Source organism: Rhea americana, unplaced genomic scaffold, assembly GCF_003343005.1.
Source record: "Rhea americana isolate MKP2758 unplaced genomic scaffold, rheAme1 scaffold_91, whole genome shotgun sequence".
NCBI classification, from domain to species: Eukaryota; Metazoa; Chordata; class Aves; order Rheiformes; family Rheidae; genus Rhea; species Rhea americana.
In genome coordinates this window covers 728,797-751,765 of record NW_028187100.1, presented here as the reverse complement: position 1 = coordinate 751,765, position 22,969 = coordinate 728,797, and the positions used below count along the sequence as shown (strand labels likewise).

Here is a 22,969-nt window from a genome sequence, read left to right as displayed (position 1 = left end):
CACCGGAGGAGCCGGCCCAGGTGAGACAGCGCTCCCGGGCCTCTGCCCGGGCGGAGATAGGCCGCGGGCTCGGGGGCGAGGCCTGTGCGGCGCGGCCGCCCGCCGCCGGGCACAGCGCGGGGGCAGGGAGCGGGACCCGGCGGCGCCGCCGCCTGCGCGAGGTGCGGAGGTCGCGGCAGCTGCAGCGTGCTTCTCTTTTGGGGAGTCTCTCTCTCTCTCTTTTTTTTTTTTAATTATTTTTATGTGCTCTTGTTGCTCAGCAGCGTTTGGACAGGATTAGATGCGTTACAGTCAAATCCGACGGTGAGATAAACTCGGAAGGAAGGCTGTAAACTATAGCTACAAGCTCTAAGCGCTGGACTAAGGTCACTTTTCCTATGTAGTCTGTGCTCCCACCTAACGGTGTCTGTCCAGGACACGGCACCCGGGCTTCCGAGTTATTTCGGAAGCGTCTCCTCCAGTGGTGCAATGTGAGAGGAAAGCCCAGTCTATAGGTGTGAAGCAGGAAAACGCACCGCGCTTTACTGCAGAGTGCTCGGGCTTTGTAGTTGGAAGGCAAACAAGGGGTGTTTCTGTGAGTCCTGGTAGACAGAAACACTTATCTTACAGTAGTTTCAGATCTGGTCTTTGCATCAGTGAGAAGTTAAAATACAGATGCAAATAGTCATTTAAAAAAAATGATGCATCTGAAAAAGCAAACCCTATTTTTAAAGCAAAAATCTACCRAAAAGCATGACTTTTCTATTACTTTAGTATCTGTATAGGCTAACCCACAATTTCTTTTTCTGTACCTGGTTTTAAGAAAGAAATTTTAAAGACTGAGCAGGTTCTGTACTTCCATATTCTGTCTTAAATGTTTCATTTAATCAGGGAAGAGGGAAAGGGTATCATTGTTCATCACTATTAATTTTTCGGAAGCTTACATTCACATTTTATTTTCTGAATTTCTTTTTTTTTCCCCTGAGGAAAAATAGTTTCTTCCTGGTTAGAAATCTGGTATACTGAATGTAAGGACTAAAGAAAGTTCCAGGGGATATTTTTGTCCTCATGTAAATAGGTTCTTTAGGGGAATACATTTTTTTTTAAAAAAAAAAGCTTTACCAATAGTTTTATAGTAATTAATGTACATAATATGTGATCTAAATAGCATAACAGGTAACCTTTAAAAGCTTGCATATTCTGTTAAGATACCACACAGTTTACATTGTATAAAAGTAAGTTTGTGCTGTGATTTTTTTTTTCCTTTTGCCATGTACCGTTTCTTATTAATTTTAATACCTGTTTATTTCAGGAAGAAAATGAAAATCTTTTCTGAGTCTCACAAAACTGTTTTTGTTGTGGATCACTGCCCATACATGGCAGAATCCTGTAGACAACATGTTGAATTTGATATGTTAGTAAAGAATCGGACCCAAGGAATTATACCTCTAGCACCCATATCAAAATCGCTATGGACCTGTTCAGTGGAATCATCCATGGAGTACTGTAGAATAATGTATGATATTTTTCCTTTCAAAAAACTGGTAAGTTCTAGAAGTGATGTAATAGTACTTCATAGTATAGGGATATTTTCCAGTTTTAATGAGWTCTTTTAATGTCTATAGCTGATGTATTAAAAATATATAATTTACTATATAGAAATATCTTTGAGCTGTTGATGGAGTTTATAGCTTTTTTTTATAAGTGCTTTGAACAGTAAATGAATTCCATTATATATTTGTTTTTGGGACATTTAATCATCTTAGCATCATTCTGTAACTCAATGCTTGATAGCAAAATATGAGGAGAGATCTTTAAGGAGGTGTGTAAATTTATTATTATATTCTCGTGCTTCTAGGTTTACAAAAACTTGAGTAAGGTATTGTTTTAAATACAGTTCTGATTCTAAAAATGCCTACTAGCGCTACTTGGGGTTTTCATTACTTTGAAGAAGTGCAGGGCTGTAGGAAGTGGTAGGATATCTCTCTGAAACTCCCAGTCTGAAAAAGTGAGAGAACTTCCTGGCACACATTTTTTTCTTTAGAAAAATATTTTTTTCTCTTCTGCAGGCATTTACATGACTTTGTTGATCTGTTAGACAAGAATCACTTAATGAGTAATAGCCTAAYGTGAAATGCAAAACTGATGGAATAATTAAGGATACTGATACTTATTGAGGGGTATTTGACTGACAACATACAGTAGCACGTCAGTTTACATTTCAGTGCAGGACTGATGGAGATTATGAACAACACACAATGTGGAAAACTGCCTTGTATTARACCACCTCTCATCTTTTTGAGTCAGAAAAAAAATACTATGTAGAAGGATTAATTTTGCTATGCTTATAGTTTTACTTACAGCAGAAATGTTGTTGTAATCATTTTCTTGGAAGAAAGTGGGAAAAATTACAGCTTAAACTAGGAAACATTTCTTGAGTAGTGTCAGTTTATACTTAAAGGCTGATGATACAACTGCAATACCCAGGAAAGAAAATGTTTTTCATCTCTCTATCAATGATGCATACACAAAGCATAGCAGTGGAAGAGCTTTCTTTGTTCTAAGTCCTCTCACTGCTTTTTGGAGTTACATTGTTATAATTAGGACCAAACTACAAAGAACAAAACATACCCTTTAGTGCCTCTTTTTCTCCTGATGGAAATGGCTCTTTGTGAGATATCAGTTACTTCTGTGTTGTATGTGGAGAAACCTCCATCAACTTAGTGCCTTACCTCTAATCAAAACTTGTGCTTGGCTTCCCATCAAGTTACCRYGATCTGCTGTTACGAACACAGTTAATTGTAGCTAAGTAGCAGCTCCTGAGTCTCTCTTGTTTGTTTATTTTTTTGTGATGTACATACTTTAGCACGTGGATGAAAGGGGAGACCTGTTTCTTTGAAACTATAAGGGCTGTTATGGACTACATTAAGTCTCGTAGAAGTTCCTGGAACATAGAATATAGGAAAAGAAAGCCAGTATAAATGATGTGATGCACTGTTTTTTTCTATAATCTCCTTGCCTCTGAACTGGTACTTCACCATTAGCTGTCACCTTCTAGTTGTTAAATAAAATGTCAAGTTTAAACAGAACAAAAATAGTATTTCTCCAAGGAGAACAGTAATTTAGAAAGGGAGTATATTGGAATAGAGTAAGGATTGATGGTTCACTTCTAGTTTTCTCATAGTTCAGACTCTAGGGGGAATCCTAGAATAAAGAAATTATACCAGATCCATCTACTGATATAATTACACTCATATTCAGTCTGTGGTAGTTGGCAGTGCTATTCCAGCATGACTAGTCTGTTCTGTAACATTGTGTCATGAATTAGGCAACTAATCCTTGTTTCTCTAAGTCAGTGGATTTTTTTTTATGTGGTTGTTGAGTAGATCATTGTGCAGTGTCCTRGCTTTGGTTACCCTTAAAAAATGTGGACGTTAAACTTGTGACAGTGATCTTGCTACAAAGTACTGATAATGGAGTAGTGGCTGTGTCAGAGCAGCTCGGGAATAGGCACTGCACTGACAAACACTGCTGGTAGTTAGCAATTTGAAACACATCAGCTGTACTGCCTTGATGGATTGCGTATCCCAGCTCTAAGACAGTGTGTGTTAAGCTTAAACTCCAGTTTTGAAGAATATGAAGTTTATGCTTAATTGAATCAAATCATTTGGCTGAACTGAAGTCTCTGTGATAAGAAAAAAAGAAATYGAGAGGGAAGGCATGCTTCTTCTTGACTTCCTTTACTAACTTGAGAACATAATTTGATATCTAATGTTTATGATACCTTGCTAGATATTTACTCCTGAGATCTCCTGTGACAGAGTTTGCAGGATGAATTGCTGTACTGCATCACTGRAATTTACTTTACCTAGTAGATGCTTTACTACTAGAAGTGTTACTAGACTATTGAAATTGATCCATAGTGTTTTGCAATGCAAACTTGGTGTAGAGACTGACTTAATAACAGCTTACAAGTATTTAGAGATAGAAGTTGTTGTTAAGTATGATTTTACTACAAAGTTACCTGAATATAGCAGCAGTGATGCTTTGTCATTGTGTTATCTTAGTTTGGCTTGTTAATACCAGTTAGTTATATCTGAAGAAGGTGTAATTTATATTGATTTGGATTTGGGAGTGTAGCTGTAATTCATGGCTGTGATTGACTGCTGTTATTCAATGCTTGCTTTTTTTTCTTTTTTTTAAAAAAAAAAAATTTAGGTGAATTTCATTGTGAGTGATTCTGGGGCTCATGTGTTGAATTCTTGGACCCAAGAAGATCAGAACTTGCAGGAGGTAKGCTCTGTAGCTGTTCTTTTGTTTTACAAGTCTAGTTTAATTAAATTGTAGAACAAATTGCGACTTCTCACTATATTCAATGTGAAATTATTTCGGTGAATGAAAATGTCAGTGGATCTGGTCTGAAATGATAGGATTTTAAGGAATATGCTATYATGTTTCCCAAATAAGTTGGGAGTTTAGTAGTAGTTTATTTACTGTTTAAAAAGCTTGTAAATGGTGTTTGTACTCTGCTTACTCTATTGTGTCAGGATGGACAGTCTCATTTTCTGAAAAACTTACTGGGGGAAGGAACTGAATTTCCAAGTTTTCRGAAAACAGAATCATCTGGCAATTGATAATGTTAGTACTTTTGCTATAATAAATGTGCATATTATTTGTCAGTGGGTACTGAATGTATAATACACAAATTGCAAAAGGAGAATTTATGGCTGAATATTTTCCAGAAGGCTGGAAACATATCAAAATGTTTTTTTTTTGGTTGCTCTGTTTTCTTTTCTCCCAACAGTATTAATTTGTATGTAGGATAAGTGACAGCTATGAATTTTCTCGTAACAGATCACTTCAATGAATGGCTTAAAAATAACTTTCAAAGAGGAAATGTATTTCTTTCTTTTTAACTAGCTGATGGCAGCATTAGCAGCTGTTGGGCCACCTAATCCTAGGGCAGATCCAGAATGCTGTAGCATACTTCATGGTCTGGTTGCAGCAGTAGAAGCACTCTGTAAAATCACAGAATACCAGCATGAGGCTCGAACTATGCTCATGGAGAATGCAGAACGTGTTGGAAACAGAGGAAGAATAATCTGTATTACTAATGCAAAAAGGTGTGTATGATAGTGTGCTTGTACTGTAGAACCCCCACCCCAGAATTTTGTACATTTTTAGAAGTATTAGTATTTCAGTGTTTGCTATAAATTAGTGCCCTAAATAGCTAGCTTTTATGYATTTCTTTTTGTAGATCATTTCTTGCCTTATTAAGAATTTCATTTGTGGAGATCTGTTATAGTAGTCTCATTTTAAATAAGAGAGCATTCTCCTATTTAATTGGCATCTTGCTTTGAAGAAAATGATTGATTTTACTGCATTGGTGGTGGGCTGAATAGCACAATCTAAATGGGAGGAAAGAATGAAAGAAACTTTGCCACTGAATTAGAGATAAACCTAACTTTTCATGTCCAGACACACAGAATTTGTGGGATATAAAGGCTGTATATATTATGTATTTTATATTCTATAATTTAAAATTGACACATTACTCTAGATGAATGGATAGTGAGATGTGTCTGTGTCAAAGCAGAATTTTCCCAAAATATTATAAAATTGGGAAGTTACCGCAGTTTATCAAAACGTCACACAAACTATCACAGTTATGAGAGCTGAACCTTTTTTTGTGCAAGTAGAGTGTTGTAAGGAAACAAGAAAAATAAATTTCATTCTATTAAAAAAATCATGTATTTTSTTTGCTTGTTTATTTTGTGGGTTTTTTTGGTCCTTTTAGTGACAGTCACGTTCGGATGCTCGAGGACTGTGTTCAGGAAACCATTCATGAGCATAACAAGCTTGCAGCTAATTCAGATCAGTGAGTACTTTTCACAAACATAGTTTCTCCTATGTTGCATGTGCCTGTTACATGCCCTCTAAGAAATACGGGTGTRTTTTTGTCATATAAAATGTACTGAAACGTATCTTAATGAAGTTTGAATGTCCATATGAAATGGAAGATACTAAATCATGAGGTGCATAATTGTTGACTTTTCAGTATCATCCTTTGTCACAGGGTAGTACTTATTTAGGTTATCTTTTGCATCTTGCTCCAAAATRTAAAAGGCATGTAATTGTGCCTTGTTGTATACTTTATTGCAGCAATCACTAGYGCATCTGATGCGTTTTTTCTTGGTACTCCTGAACGAGTTTGACTAAAATGGCTGAGATACTTGAAATTASCTTTTAGTTTCTAAATTGTTTTCTTGCCTGATGCTCTCCATGAGATGAGAGGATTTTTTGAACTACAGGAAGCATCTCCTCCTCTAAGATTTTTTTTTCCCACCTTTTGTTTTGTCTAATTAAACAATCAACGGGGACTGTGTATTGCCTTGYACAGTACATAATAGGTTGAGATCCTGTTCTTGATTGCTCCATAGGCATTTAAACAGCACAAATAAATGTTCTGTATCTTATCTACCTGCTGCAATTGCAATTTCAAAGATGTAGAAAAGACAACCCTGGGAGAAACAGGTTCTAAGCCCAGTGTGAAAAAGGAAAAGTATCTCGTACATGGAATTTTTCTTGTATTTCTGTAGCTGGGGACATGGAACAATGTCCTATTCTTTCCAAATTTCCAGCCACCTTAGCCTGAGAGTATGTTATTTGGGTGGGTATTTTCAAGTTCACAGGAATTTCCTTATTAGTATCTGCCCAATACTTGGAGACACAAGTCTTTTGTAATATCAGTTGTCATTTGAATGAAGCTGAACAGCTTACACCAGCTAAGGATGTGCTCTGTTGATTTGTCCAAAAAGAAATGTAGTGCAGTTGCATCTGAAGAGACAGAAATGTCATAGGTATTTTTAATCTGATAAAAATTCCTTCTGAAATGCATGCTTTTGAAAAACATTAATGTAACCTAGTTTCTACAAAATACTTTCAGAAATAGAACATCATAATATGTCTCTGTGTAGTTCTGAAAATCAGATGGATCTTGGGAGAAGAGAATTGATCTGACTTCGTTGGTATAATTTCTGCCATGCTGTAGGCTTACTATAATAGAAAGTTTTTGTTTTTAAGTCTAATGCAGATTCAGAAATGTGAATTGGTCTTAATCCACACTTACCCAGTTGGTGAAGATAGCCTTGTTTCAGATCGTCCTAAAAAAGAGGTAAGAAGCTTAAAATGATAATGATAAAGTTTATCCAAGTATTAGGAACCACATGAAACTCAAAATAGACAATGCAAGTTGTGTATTTAGCAATAAGATTTTGAGCCTTTGGTCTCTGGTAAGTTGTAAGAAAGAGTACAGGTGACTATTTGAAAAGCTGACAACTCACACTTGCAAATGAAGTGCATCATTTGTAATAACTGTTTCCTTGTTTTGTAGTCTGCATGTGGTATCCCTTTTTCCACTTCATTACTTAAATTTCTTGCAGTCATGATTCATGTTTCAGTTTCTCGTGAAGTGAGCTTAGTAATGTCCTAGTTAAAACTATGGGCCTTTGAGAAGGAAATACATGTTTAAGAATCTAGTGGAAAAAACTAACAACTACTTGTCTATATAAATTCAATTTTTCCTTTGTTAGTCATCAAATGTCTTCTTAATGAAAAACACTGGGAAGTTTATCTGCTTCCAAAGGAAAGAGTAATATTATAGGAAAGTAGAATAAGTTTGAAGTTAACAGAATCATTTGAGTACCATATAGTATCTTCCCTTAAAATAATTTTAGAAAGTAAAAGGAAGAACTTGTATATACTGACATTCCAACTGTCTAGTATAAGATCAAGTAAATAATTTGTATGCTGAGTAGTTGTTTAAAACCAAGTACATGCAAAATATGCCCTAATACATCCTACTGTTCTTCATCCTGCTTTTAAGTATTTTAATGTGCCGTTAGAAAGAAAAAAGTTAAAAATGAGACTCCCTTTGTATTGTGATAGACATCTAATTCTGCATCTTATTTCATAAGTAAAATTGAATATAATAGGTTTCTTCACAAGATACTGTTCTACAAAACTGTTTCATAGTTGCATGCTAAAAAGATGTGTGTGTGTGTGTGTGTGTGTATATATATATATATATATAAAAATAATATATATATATATATATATATATATATGAACAGGAGATGAAAAAACTGATTAAAACTGACTGTCGTAGAGAAAAAAGGTAGTCAATTTATTAAGAGCCTGAAACCAATGTCACTATTTGCTGGCAAAAGAAAATCAAATACAGCTTATAGCTTGTGTTTGTTTCGTGTGTGTGTGTGTGTGTGTGTGTGTGTGTGTGTGTGTACACAACACAGGTGGGTAGAGACTGTTCGAGTTCCTCAGCTGTTAGAAGAGAGGGGAAAACTTGAGCCGAGAGCCTCTATTAAGAACGTAGACTCTTGGGTTCCTGCCCCATGCCCTGATACTAATTCTTCCTGTTTACAATTAATGGCTCAAGTGTTTTAGTACATTTTTTTTTTTTTGACAACTTGTAACGCCAGCAGCTATCATAACTGACCTAATCTGAAGAATTCTGTGATATGAAAGGAATAATTCTTGTTTCTTCTTATATTTCCTTCCCCCCTTCCCCTCTGGCTGAAATTAGGAGTGCAAACCTACTTAGTGTAGATTTTGAAAGGATTTATATTCTGCCACATGATGTTGGAGCTTAATCCATTGATACTACATGTTCTGTGTCAATTTTTTCCAGCTTTCACCTGTATTAACCAGTGAAGTACATAGTGTCCGTGCTGGACGTCATTTGGCTACAAAACTGAATGTTTTAGTACAACAGCACTTTGATCTGGCTTCAACCACAATAACTAATATCCCTATGAAGGTAATATTGTGCATATAGCTTTATGTTAATTAGCTGCATCACTTTTAAATTTGTTTGAAAACTTTTAATGTTTATTTGAATGGAATTTTTACATTGCTTTTCTCTCCATATCATATTTTCTGTTTTGTTTTTGTTTTTATTAGCCCACATTCAATGTCTGTGACCAGGTTAGTAAAATTAAAGGAGGAGGGAAAAAAAAAAAAAAAAGAAGGATCACAGAACAAAATGTTGTATTGCCAAACCTCGATTTTTGACCTAGCAATACAAGTGTTATTTCAGTTCTGTTTGTATTATTTTATATAACTACAATCTTATTTATCTCAAATTACTTTGTCTGTGATTCTTTTGTCTTTTTCTAGTTGTGTTCATTAGATATTCTTGACCCTTGTGCATTTTAGTGTCATAGTGAGCCTCTTTTTCCTCTGTTTCATTATCATGTCCACCCAACATAAAGGTGTTTGTAACTAATAGCTGGTTTTTGACTAAAGCTTTTTGTGTAGGTTTTCAGTCTGAAGATGCATAAGCCAGAAGCAGAGGGACAGAAGTGTATAATCTAGTTACAAAAGATACTAAATTAAGCTTCTTCTATGTCCCTATTTACTTAGATATCTATTTTAATCACTACTAGGAAGGAAATCGGTGCACCTAAGAATTCTAAGTATTCTTAAGTTTACAGTAATTTTCTGTTTCAATTGTGTCTTGCTGCCTAATCAGAAGCATCAGTATTCAAACAAACAGAAAGGGCAGGGCAGATAAATGTTTCTGAGAAGGGGAAAAAAAGTTTTAATACTGTGAATCAGTGCTTACTTATCTCTTTGAAAAATAGTAATATTGTATGGATTTTATAGGTTAAAACATGAAATTAAACATTAGTGTACCTTTACAGAGTTGTTAAAACTTCAACATTGACATAGTATAAATGTGACTTTTAGGCTTGCAAATACCTTGTCTGTAACGTTCTGACCTGTGTGCTGCTAGTATGCCTCTCCCTTCTGCCTTTGTCCTTATAGTAATAGACTATGTTGGGTTCTGTCTTTTTGGTTTTTTGTTTTTTTTTTTCACTTGGAATAAATTACCAAGATTACTGTTCTGTTTTTGCTGATCTGCTGCAGCTGTTTAAAGATGCAGTATTCTCCTTCCAAATACTCACTTTCTGATTATAAGCTTGCAATCGAAAGTACATTTTTTGCACATCTTAAATACAAGAAAATGATGAAATACTCAGTTTGTTCTTTCTTTTTTTTTCTTTTTTTTGTTCAGATTCATGAAATTCTTAGTTTCGAAAAGTAATTGCTGATTTATTCGGCAGTGGCTGTTTGTTGCTGCTCAGTGAGTTGTAGCTGGATATCAGCAGTATTTAATATGTCACAGCCTTGCTAAACTTCACAAATTTAAACAAAAGCAAGAAAAAAGGTAGATGGACCTATTTTTATCCCTATTTTGCATTATGTACCTTGTCATAAGATTTGTATAAAAAGGAAACCAGTGTTTCAAAGAGGTCGAAAGAGAAAAAGCAGATGGCTGCATCTTTAAATAGGTCAGAGAGCAAACAGTTTCCTCAACATTGCAATCCTGTTGTTGTCTGATGCACTCTGGATACTCTTTGTTTTTTTCTGGAGTGAAAGGTAAATGTAGAATCATTCACATATGAGAACAGTAACTTCTAGTTAAAATGATTATGTTTATTATTTTTGTATTTCTTTTTAAAGGAAGAACAACATGCCAACACGTCAGCCAACTAYGATGTGGAGCTTCTTCATCACAAAGAGGCACATGTTGACTTTTTAAAGAGTGGTAAGTAGAAATAATTCTTTAAAGGTGATTTCTGTGTCTTTTTTTGATCAGTATACTGGAAGTATTCACAAGRATGGATTATGAACTTCACACTGATGTAGATTTCAGGCATGATTAGTAGAGCCAAGTAGAAACCTGTATGAAAACAGATTATTTTCAGCTGTTCTTTAAAACTCAGCATCTTGACTTACAGTATTGGTTTTGAATTATTCATACTTTAAAAATAATAGTAATGACATAACAATGAAAAAAAGAGGTCAGAGGCATCAGACCAAGCTTCACATACTTACAGGATTTCTATGTGTATGGTTTATATGAGAGGCATTTCAACTTACTACTGAGATACAGAAATGATTTGAGACCAAATGTACAATGATTTTGTAAAAAAGAGAGAACTTTCATGGGTATTCATGGAAAAGTATTCCTGTCACTTTGTTGGAAGCATGACTGGCAGGAACTGAGCCCAGAATTAAGGGACAGCAACTATGCTAACAGGTAATGATAAAGAAATTGCCTGGCTGTAAGGGCAGTAAAGGCAGGTGTCTGAGTAACATCAGACCAGCATCTCAAAAAAAATAAATCCATCTTCTAAGAAGCAGACAATTAACAGCATGTAATGAGCAGAAAGGTAATATTCTATATGTAAATCACCATGTCTTAAATAATTATTCTAAATGATGACTGTGTTTAAAAAATTTGTTGCAATTGTTGTAAACTTCTATTTCTGCCTGGCTCTGCTCCATTTTACATGGAGACAGTGGCTCCTCTCAGGTATGTGAGCGTGATGGAGCTTTTCATCGGGCTGATAGGTAGCAACGATTAACGTTCACTTACGTCCCATAGACCTTTTTATGACAGTAATTGCTTTGAAAAAGATGATAGTTATTTGGCTTTAGAGCTTTCTCACTTTATTTGGAGTATCCTTTTGTGGTTTGGAATTACTACCTAATGCTCTTCTTACAGGTGAATTTTTGATGACTCCACTGAATTAAGGTTAGAAAAACACAATAATAATAAACCTTAGGCAAAACTATTTTGTTCAGGAAACATTATTTGATGGAAGATTTTCTTAATACGGAGGTCAAGCCGAAAATTCTTGTGTTGATATTTAAAACCAAAACCAACGAGTTGAAAAAACCCTTAGCCTGCCTGTGGTGTTGAATACTGAAACTGTATGTGTTTTCAAAAGTGCTGAAGCCTCATTTGAAGCTTCTGAAGGCTTGTATGTGTTCGAGTTTTCTCTTGCAACACGGCCTGTAACTTCTGTGATTCAGTACAGCTGCAGTACCATTAAGAATTTARTGTGATTTCCTCTGCATGTAGAATACATGTGTTTAGATACAGGCAATAGATGTTAGATAACAAAACTTTAAAACATATTAGAAAATTGATACTAGTTTAGCTTAATGGAAGTGAAGAATAATATTTTAACATACTTGTAAAATAACCTTGGTGTAGATAACTTGTAACATGGATATTTTTTTCCTGAAACTTGAAGTCATTTTGTCTGTAAGTAGTTGTTTGACAGGTTTTGTGTGTTATTTTTTAATAAAGGGAATAGCACTGATTAGGGAGAAGAACCGAGGAAAAAAGAGGATGAGATGTTACAATAATGAATTCAGACTATCCTGGACTTATTATTCATGTTGAATGCATGAAGCTTTATTGGAAGGGGTCAGAAATAGTTACATAATACCTATTGGCTCAAGGACTAAGTTTCTTAGTAAAAGCCAAAAACATACTCTTGCTAAAATGCCTYCTCAGAATTTTCCCTTAGAAATTTGAGTAAACAATCTGTTTAATTGTACCAAATAATACTGGTACAAATAAATTTTGGTTCTTTCTAGTTGTCCTTTTTTTTTTTTTTTTAATCTCTTTCTACTACAATAAATCTGGTACCAGGAAATTGGGAATTCAGTTAGTTGGATCTTAGTTCTGTGAAATGGCTTGCTAGGGAATTTTTAGATTAAACAGATTTGTCCTTTAGATATTCTGAGAGTTTTTCTGAAGTGATTCCAGTTATTTTAAAACAACTGCCAGCTTTCAGTAAGGATAAAAATAAAACTTCTGCAAGTTACCTTCATGAATGATAAGCAAATCGCACAAATCTTATATGAGTAAATATATCCTTGTATTATGAAATCAAAGAAAAATCCTACTTGGAACATTAGATTAAACCCTATCATAATGTAMAGAATGTTGCATGTTGACATATGTGTCTAATTTCTTACAGATTACTGTGGATTTGAGCATCTTATTTTTTAAGTCTTGCTATTGTAATTGCAAGACTTTATGTAAAACTGTTAATTTTTCCTTATGTGATACGTGTGTTAAAGGACAAGAGGAATAACGAKTTGCTAGCTAGGATGTAATTTAATATCTTACGAAGTATTGATTTCTTGTTTTAATGCCTTCCCTTCTGCCAGGCCAGTTACCAATGAGATGTTTTGTGAAAGTATTTTAGTGATAAAACATCTATGCCAGTAAACTATGAGAGATGTTTGGGTTGATTCTGAAATAGCAAAGATACTGGATGATAAGAACAAATATCTTCTTACCCAAAAAGCCYACATGGTCAAATGTTTCTTTACATCGGTTTCAGTTTTGACTTTGGGTTATAATAGACAAAATATTCTTGCAAGAAATGTTCTAAATAAGGGCTCTAACAGTTGTTAAGGGTTCATATTTTTTTCTGTAGAAAGTAGGAAGAAAAGACCTGTTTTACAGAAAGTTACAGATACTTTTTGTTTTAATTGTTGAATCAGACATACAGGGCATGTTCTGAAAGTGCTGCTTTTTATATGTACAGCTACCAATTTCAAATGTTATGCATTTTTTCAAAATGACACTGCTAAATAACTTAAGGATACTATTCACTTATGTTAGATAATTAAGTTTTTTAAAACTACATCATGTTTTATGTATGGTGATGCTATAAGTATTTTGCATCTTAAAAGTTGTGTTTTTTTTTTCCAATAACATTTCCTACTTATGTAGGAATTACTTGCTATTTTTTTTTTTGCGTAACTAAATATGGTTGATCGAGTTGTAACACATTTTTTCTGACTTTATGTTGCAGGTGATAATCATATAGGTGGCAATAGCAGAGAAGGCACATTTAAAGAAACTGTAACATTAAAATGGTGTACTCCTCGAACAAATAGTGTTGGTAGGTAACCTGGTAGCTCAAGGAGACAATTCCTGGTTGTTAATGCTATTTTACCTTCTGCTCTGTATTCTTTGCTGCAGATTGCACCCTGCTTTACTAATGGTCTTCTGATCTTGGCTAATCAATAATTTGTGTAAGAGATGAGGGGGCCAAAATACATACATATATATGTCTCCTGGAGTGTCGTGAAGTTGCTTCTTTCCTACAGTGTTCAATGGTTATTTTGCAACTCCCATATACTCTTTCTTTTAGTTTACCTTTCAGTTCTAGAGAGGTGTTATCTAACAGAGCAGCTTTGAGACCTTGACTGCTTGAATGCCTTTATTTTTCCTGAAACAAAAATTAAGGGGGGGGAGAGAGAGAATTATATCCAAGTGCCAGCTCTGATGAAAGTATTAGAGTGATAAGGAAAAAGTTTTGTAACAAAATGAGATGTATAATCTTTTTTAATTATGATACTGTCACACTTGTCCAGCCCTCCCCCGCCCGCCCCCCCGTAATAACTTTTGAATCTGAATAAAATCACATCTACTGTGACTGCTGTGAGAGTAAGGCAGGGAAGATTTGGGAAATGAAGGAACGATCTGACTAGTCAGCGCATGCCATGTAGATTATCAGCAACAAATGCTGACTCTTTACAAGCCAGCTGGCCAAAAATGTCATTGAGAGAAATAAGAGGAAGCTGAACTTTTTGAAATTGTTTAGGGGATACAGGAAAGAACTGGAGGTACAGCTGGAAATAGGAGTTGGGAATGTATAGGTTCTGGGAATAGACCAAACTGGGGTGACTGCAAGGAGATGTTGAAAGAGGGGGAGACTTGTGAATCTATAGGCAGCAAGGCTTTTTTGATCTGCTATTTGTGGAGTAGCTTTTCTCCTCTTCTTTTCATTGGTGAGAAGTGTTTTTCCTATGTTTTGGAGCTAGTCTCTCAACTTTCTATTCATTTATTTTTCAGAATTACACTATTGCACTGGAGCATACAGAATTTCCCCAGTAGATGTAAATAGCAGACCTTCTTCATGCCTTACTAACTTTCTCCTTAATGGTAAATATATGTTCTTGGCTAACTATTTTATTTTGATAGTTAATATTGCAAATAGAGCATTTAGCATGTATCTATGCACTGTAAAATAACGAGTATATTTGTCATATTAATAAAAGAAGAAAGTTGTTAAGTGTACTTAAAGGCAGATGGAATATGTTTTGAAACTTGAAAATAGGAAGGAAGTTGGAAAGTAAAGAAGGACACAGTACTGAATTCTGGTAGTTTTTTTCTGACTCCAAATGCAGACTGCTTCTCATTTTATCTGATTTAGTAGGAAACATTGCGTCTAGTAGGTGATCACAATGCTTATTCTGTTTGGCTACAGCAAAATATTAACAACATGAATCTATGCCTAGTTTTAGCTGGTGATAGGCAGCCTCTGAACTCCCTTTTAATTGGGCAGGATAGTATGTTGCTTGATAGAAAGACATGCCTATGTGTACTGGGATCAGTCAAAAGGTAAACTAGATCCATTTGCTTACCTGCAAGATTTTAACCATTGCCGTGAATTACCTTTGTAAAAGATGTTGTTCATGTACATGTTCAAAAAGGAAGCCAAAGCTGCTGCTTTCAAACGTGCAGTATGGATCAATTTTAGTTACATACAGTTTTTTTTGCAGCTTTCAAGAAAAGTTGCTTTATAAACACTCCTTTAATGGGATATTTTCTTCAGTCAAGTTGTATGTCTAAATTAATTTGCTGTGTTTTGTTGCTATAATTTTTATTAATTTTTCTCTAAAAATTCTATACTGGAAAAGTACCTTAATTAATAAAAATTCTTGAACCAAAATGAACAGCATATTTCAAGTATCCTCTCTTTTCTTATCTTCTGTTTTTGCTTTCTCATAGCAAACAAAACTTATTTGGAGATTGCACCTTTGAGTTGAGTTGAATGTGTTTTGTTGGACAGTAGACAAAATGAATTTTATTTCCGTGTATCTGAAGAAAAATYCTATCCATTTTCAATATACAAATGGTATAAACTGATACCTTCATACTCAAACAAGCTGAAACTTAGAAATTGCTTTTAATGAGAAAGTTTCTATAGAATGGCCAGATAACGATTTAGTATACAGCATCATCTTTAATGATTATAAATAGTAAGCCCCATCCCCATACACAATATAGCATTTTAAGTGTATATTTCCCTAAAAAGTATGTCCTGTTCAGAAAACTGATGTGTCACAGGAAGGATTTTTTTTTTTAATCTTCTGTGTAAAAATTGAAAGGTTGATGCCCTATCTTTTTTAAGCGTAGAGACTAAATACTCAAAGGAARTAGCTGTTTCTCATTCAACCTAGGTAGAAACACAACTTTAATGTCTTAAAAGACTTAATTAGGTACAAACTTGTATTATGTGAAATATATATGTGCAGTATGTATGTATGTTTTTTGTTTAAAGTTGCAGCATGCAGTAATTAACCAAGCTGATCTCACTTACAATAGGTCGTTCTGTTTTACTGGAACAACCACGCAAGTCTGGCTCTAAAGTAATTAGTCACATGCTCAGCAGCCATGGAGGAGAAATTTTTCTGCATGTCTTAAGCAGCTCACGATCAATTCTAGAAGATCCCCCGTCAATTAGTGAAGGATGTGGTGGAAGAGTCACAGACTACAGGATTACAGTAAGATTCTCTTTGCTTATAAGTTGCCCTTTATCTCGGATGGCAAGAGATGTRGCGCAATAGGCATTCTGTATAGGAAGTGTTATGTTACATTTTCTGGATGGCTGGGTAGATTGTATTACTGTATTGTAATACTGATAGGTACTGGTACAAAGTAGTACATCTGATTATTGTAATGCCTGCTTTATAGAATGCTTTCCATTTGAAGTAATGCTTGCTGCCTTTATGCACTATGAACATTTAAAATTCTTTCTGATTCTGGAATACTGTTTTCTTGGATGCAGATAAGACTGTTCTGCTCGTTGTCAGAATGATAGGTTGTTCATGAATGGCTTGTAGAATAAATGGAAAAGTAAGTTGTCAGCTTTGAACTCTGCACATGAAGCATACAAACTGCTGGCATTCAGGATGTTTTCACTTTTTTTTTTAACCAACATCCTTTRCATTTGTTTTATATTATCAGAATCAGTTTCCAGAAGAACATAGTAAAATTCTTATCATRTATGAGCTATCTTGCGCATCCGGCATGCCTGCTCATCAAAAACCTTGCAACGGTTTTCAACCCATATTTTCATAGAATTAGTTATGTGTTCGTCCTAATTACAGTTGTACATCTGAAAGCTGTAAAGGGGCCTCTGGCTGTTAGGGTGAAGTTTAGTGRGTGAGTGTGGTACACACAATGATAAGCAAGACTGTGCTGTTTGACCCATTCAGTGAAAGTTACTATGTTAGAGAAATTCCTAATTTTATCTTGTTTGGTTATCATTAGGATTTTGGTGAATTTATGAGGGAAAACCGATTAACTCCTTTTCTAGAGCCCAGATATAAGATCGATGGAAGTCTTGAAATTCCATTGGAACGTGCAAAAGATCAGTTAGAGAAACATACTCGTTACTGGCCTATGATTATTTCTCAGACCACCATATTCAACATGCAAGCTGTAAGTAAGCTGGGAGTTTGTAACCTTTTATTTTGATCTAGAGTAAGTTTCAACTTGTTATGTGATGAAATAACTCCATCTTATGATAAATCACTTGTAACAAAATCGATTTAAGTTTTATTTTCAGTTAAATACTCTAGARTATTCTAATGTAGCTAGACTGTTAGAATGTAATCTAAATAAGGAGGAATATTTGGAACTGATTTAGTTACAAAGCTACTGGGCTGTGATGGATAAAGAGAAAATGCATATGCTTATGCCTGTTGACAGTTATTACTGGTTTCAATCTAAACAGATACTGTGCTTTTTTGTGTGTGTGGTTCTGTATCTTTTTCTTTTTTTCCTGTTTCTTTCCTGCAGCATATACAGWTTTTCCTGTTGTTCGCTTTTGTTTTATGTTGCAGGTAGTGCCATTAGCCAGTGTGATTGTAAAAGAAGCAATGACAGATGAGGATGTTCTGAACTGTCAAAAAACCATATACAATTTAGTAGATATGGAGAGAAAAAATGACCCACTGCCGATTTCAACAGTTGGTACCAGGGGAAAGGGTCCAAAAAGGTTAAACGCTTTTTTTTGTTGTTGTTGAACTTATTTCAGAAACATTCCATTTACATTTTTTTTAATGTAAATTTTTCTAGTTTGGTCGAAGGTAATGTGGAGTGTACTAAATGATGTACGTATGCAAAATAAGTGCTGTGAGTACTTTGTTTGCATCATTTCAGTCATGATATTGATACAGTTTTATGTTAGACAAATATTTCATTACAAAAAATTGTGAGGATGATTCTCTTTGCTTTTGTGTTTTTAACATAAAGGTAAGAGTCTGATACAACCTAGGACAGAGAAACTGGAATAATTTCAAATCAATACAAAAGGAAACTTATGCATGCTATAGATTATTTGAAATAGTTATTGAAAGTTATTTGAAATATGGGTTACTCTTTTAAAACATAGAATGTCCTGTTATCCCTAACACAGTCTAATGATGATGCATACATTGTATTTCCAAGAATTAGCCAAAAAGAAAACTCAGATGTAAAAGTTGCCAGTGTGACTTGAAGTTCTTTAATATAATATTCGCTCTAATTTTCTTTATTTGGACAAAGAATTAAATAATTATTTTGCATGTCAGTATGTAAGTGGCCTTCTGCATATCCTAACATTGCTTAATTCTCTGGTTAGCAGACAGCTGGCAGGCTTTTCAGAAATGTCTTTTGACTGTGTGATCTTGCGAAAGTTCAGGATTTGATTCCAGTGAAAGTAGTGTATTTCAATCRAAACTTAACTCTTCAGCTGTAAATTGAGGAGTGCTACATTCGATGTGGTTCTGAAAGTCTCAAGGATAGAATAATCCAATGTGGATAGAACTCTAGTACCAGAGAAGGAGAAAGATTTTATTTGAGGTTATTTTTGTATTTTTTTGGTGTCTTATATTCTGTTTTTAAGCTTGACTTAYTCAATATATTAATGATCTAGGTCATCCTATGTGTAATAGACTTTTTTTTTTTAATGCCATTGCTTAGAGATGAGCAGTACCGGATTATGTGGAATGAATTGGAGACACTTGTACGAGCACACATAAACAACTCTGATAAACATCAACGAGTCTTAGAATGTTTGATGGCTTGCAGAAGCAAACCCCCAGAAGAAGAAGAGCGCAAGAAACGAGGTAGAAAGAGAGAAGAAAAAGAGGACAAGTCAGAGAAGTCAGGAAAAGATTACGAACCRGATAAGCCATGGCAAGAATCGGAAAGGTAAATTTTCTGACATAAAATAAAATTTTTAGCATAATTTTTGTTCTCTTTTACCTCAAAGAGGCAGGGAGGAATTACTGTGAAACAGTTACAGATTACAGTTTAGTTTGTTCATACATGCAACTATTCTAAAGAAATCAAAAAAAATGATCATGGTAGTAAGCTCAACTCACTTATGTAGTTTCGTGCATGTTAGAGTCATTTAGGGGGAGACGTTTTCACCTAYGTTAATGGCATTGTGTTGATGACCTTCATGCCTTTCTGCATATGATCAAATCTGTTGCTGCAGTTTCTATTACTTTCACATGTGAAACAAAAGCAGGATTTAGAATGAAAGCAATTTGGTATAGATTAGATTTGGATAACATAGAGAAGATGACAGCGCCTTGCTAGTGTATGTTATTTTTTCTGTGTTGATTGTTACTTAGTTTTTCCTTTAAAACTTGGAATGATCAGCTATCTTAATGAGCACAAGATAAATATGAAGAACTAGCTTAAGTGGAATTAKATTTTAAGATCCTTCCCATTATTCCAGGCTTTATAGAGCAGATTATCTGGCTAGAGTCTTCCCTATTGTTTTTGCCCATCACATGGATCAAAAGACATTTTCTTAGGACCTACACTGTATGCAAGTTTGAAAGGTACAGAATGGCATTAGGAATCAAACATGCTACTCTAGTGTATCTTGCTTTACTGTTTTCCTTAAAAAAAAGGTTAAAGAGTCTCTTGGATCGTGAAAAAGAAGAACTAGCAGAAGCTGAAGTTATAAAAGATTCCCCTGATTCTCCTGAACCACCCAACAAAAAACCTCTTATTACAATGGATGAAATGCCCACAGTGGAAAAGGCAAAAGGTAAATCAGAAGAATTTCAACAGATGGTGTTTTCTTCTTAAAAATTTAAGTTTGTGTCAATCTGTATTTTTTTAAAAATAATTAAATAAATTTTCTTGGAGTTAATACTAAATCCGTAAGAATTTTTAATTAAGATATTGAGTGTTGAGATACATTTCGTAAATACATAGATAAAAACCTAACAGATCTATACAGACAGATACTGAGATACTGTGTGAGCCTGATGATAGACACTTGTGTTTTTGAGGAGGGTTTTGGACAAATTCCTACCTGTGCTAGTTGAGCTACTGTACATCAGAAACAGTATTAAGGACAGGTATCAAAAATAAGTTTCTCTTGCTAATAGTAACGAATGCGCCTAGGCAATGTAGTAGTTGGAAGAGGCAGTGCTCACTGACTTCTCTTCCTTGAATTACTATCATCTCACGATGACTGAGTTGTGATTAAGATTCTGCATTTGAAGCCAAGTCAATCTCATACAAAGGAATTGCTCATCTTCCATACCTTTGCATATGTCATTTACTCAGCTTATATCATAAAGTTTTTTTTTARTGCTTGTGTTTTTAAGGTACTGCCATTGTATGTAATTTCTTCAAAAATTTTATAATGAGGTAATTTTGCGTCCAATTTTAGGGCCAATGTCCTTGCTGTCTTTATGGAGCAACAGGATTAATACTGCCAATTCTAGGAAACACCAAGAATTTATTGGTCGTTTGAACTCTGTCAACAACAAAGCTGAGCTGTATCAACATCTGAAGGAAGAAAATGGGTTTGTAATCACTAAATGCATCATTACAAATATTTTAGCAGTAGCCAATATACAGTATGAAAGAACAGTTTTGTCACAGCGTTAAAAAAAAATGCTTCCTTAGTCTTTATAGATTAAAATATACAAATATATTCCTTAATCCATAGTGTTTTTAATTGTTACGACATCTTTCACTAAAGTCTGTTTGTCTGCTGAGCAAGAATGAATGCTATCAGTGTCTTTTCTTGTGCTCTAGTGATTGCCCTTGCAGCAAAATTCTTAATCTTTCAGGGGTTAAATGGGAGCCAAAGTCAGACTGATTGTATGTCARCCTTTTACTTGGTTTAGCTTCCAAAATAATATTTAATACTAGAATATTGTAGGTAATAAAATGATTGCATCTTATAGCATGCTGCAGTGAAGCTGATAAAGTAGTCCATGTTTTACCTAAAAGAAAAAAAACAAAAAAACAGAACAGCCATCCTGATAAGTGAAGTAGTAGCAGTCCATGCTTAGGGTAAAAAGGGTGAAAATGAAGGCCTTGACATAAACTACTGGAGCTCATCTTTAAAGAAACTGATTTTCTGCAAACACTTGAATCTAGGCTTTTGTCTTTTRGTGAGGCTGATAATGAACAGCTATTTGTGGTTGTGGCTGGAAAGTTTCTTGCTGGAAATCTTTCCTTTACCTGCAGAGCACTGCTTAAGGAAGTATTAAGATGAGATAAATTTGTGGGGGGAGGGAGGCAAGGGGAGCCAGCAYGATTAATGAAGTAAAAAGAATATATATGTAGAAGAAATAGTAGATATAGGTATTTGATTTTTGTTTTTGGTCTGTTGATTGTATTACAAATAAGTCTTATGACCATTCTTACTAGTTGTTGTCTTGCCTTTCAGAATGGAAACAACAGAAAATGGAAAAACCGGACGGCAGTGACTTTTTTTTTTCCCCTTTGTCTCAGAGCAAAACTGCAAGAATAATTCTTGTTGGAATTGATATTGGTATTATCTCAATCATCATACCTGTTTTGATTTTTTTTTTCAATTTTCTATTCTTATTTTTCTATGAAATGCAAAATCTGCGTATCATATCAAATGAATGGAGTGCAAGTAAGATCTGTCCTGAAGTATTCTACAGTCACATTTCTAGGGTGAAGAAACTCTTCAATGCCACACATTAAATCAAATTGTTGAAATGTTGGTCTGAGTTTAAAGTCTTTTCCCATAAGTATTCTTTAATATTTCAAAAACCAGTGAGATCTTCTAAAAAACTTTAATCTCAATTAATTGGTAATGAACTGGTTTTAACAACATTATCAGTTAATTAATACTTTTATTTATATGAAACTTCTCAGGAGTCCAGAATCATGGAAAAGACTGCGCACTGAGTACCTAGGCACTGAGCTGAGAATGTGGCAGTCTTGATTTTCACTTAAGCGGTGAGGAATGGGGAAATACRTGTTTTTAAAGGTAAAAATTGTTGGTTTACGAGATAAAAAAAAGAGTTAGAAATGATGTTTAGAAAGCAATGTCTTTCAGGTTGTTATGCTGTCTTTGTTTTTAGACAAAATTAAAATAAAATTTTTGCTAATCATTAAGTGAATTTTTTGATGCAACTTGCTTACTAAAACACCTGCATTTTTGGTCTGAGCTTTTTGAATATGAAAGGAAGACTTATTCTGAACGTGCGAGGGCTATGGAATGACAGATTAGATGATTTGGTGTTAAAACTGTTATTATTTTAGTAGAACCTCTTTTGATGAACAACAAAATTCTCAAACTATGAAAAATGTTATTGCCTGTGGGTAATTGATCTCTTGTAAGATTTTGAATTGACTTCCAAATGGGCTACCTTGAATGAGTTATGGAAAGATGAATAGCCAATCTCTCCAAGTAGCATCCTTGCAACATGCCAGCTGTAGAACAGAACAGAAAGAAGCTAAGGGATATAGAAATAAACCTAGTTCAGAAAGTAAGTCTCAGAATAGCCAATTCCATTTCATTTGGATTCAGCAGAGTTACGGAAGCCTTCTTCTGGTCGGCTTGATTGCTTTGTTCCAGCTTGTATGAACCACTACAGGTCCCACAGCTTTGACAGGTTCTAGTTTAAGCATCCTACTGTGAGCTTTTTTCTAAAACTRAATTAGTATGCTTCATGGTCATATTTCTTATCTGAGACTGTTAATACCATAGGTGGTGATGACTAGATCAGAACACAAATATCA

At 34.6% G+C, this 22,969-nt stretch overlaps 1 protein-coding gene across 1 annotated transcript; it reads left to right on the top strand.

Annotated features, from left to right (window-relative positions):
* The first annotated feature begins 6 nt into the window (after positions 1-6).
* Positions 7-22,347, top strand: INTS13 (integrator complex subunit 13). The gene is made up of 17 exons (XM_085324407.1): positions 7-20; positions 1,292-1,523; positions 4,198-4,272; positions 4,900-5,102; positions 5,777-5,857; positions 7,063-7,153; positions 8,687-8,815; positions 10,525-10,609; positions 13,689-13,778; positions 14,735-14,824; positions 16,271-16,449; positions 17,219-17,389; positions 17,794-17,948; positions 18,914-19,144; positions 19,858-19,997; positions 20,631-20,766; positions 21,642-22,347. Exons 2-17 carry the CDS (start codon positions 1,299-1,301, stop codon positions 21,679-21,681), a joined length of 2,121 nt encoding a protein of 706 aa, XP_085180533.1. The 5' UTR covers positions 7-20; positions 1,292-1,298; the 3' UTR covers positions 21,682-22,347.
* Positions 22,348-22,969: the final 622 nt, after the last annotated feature.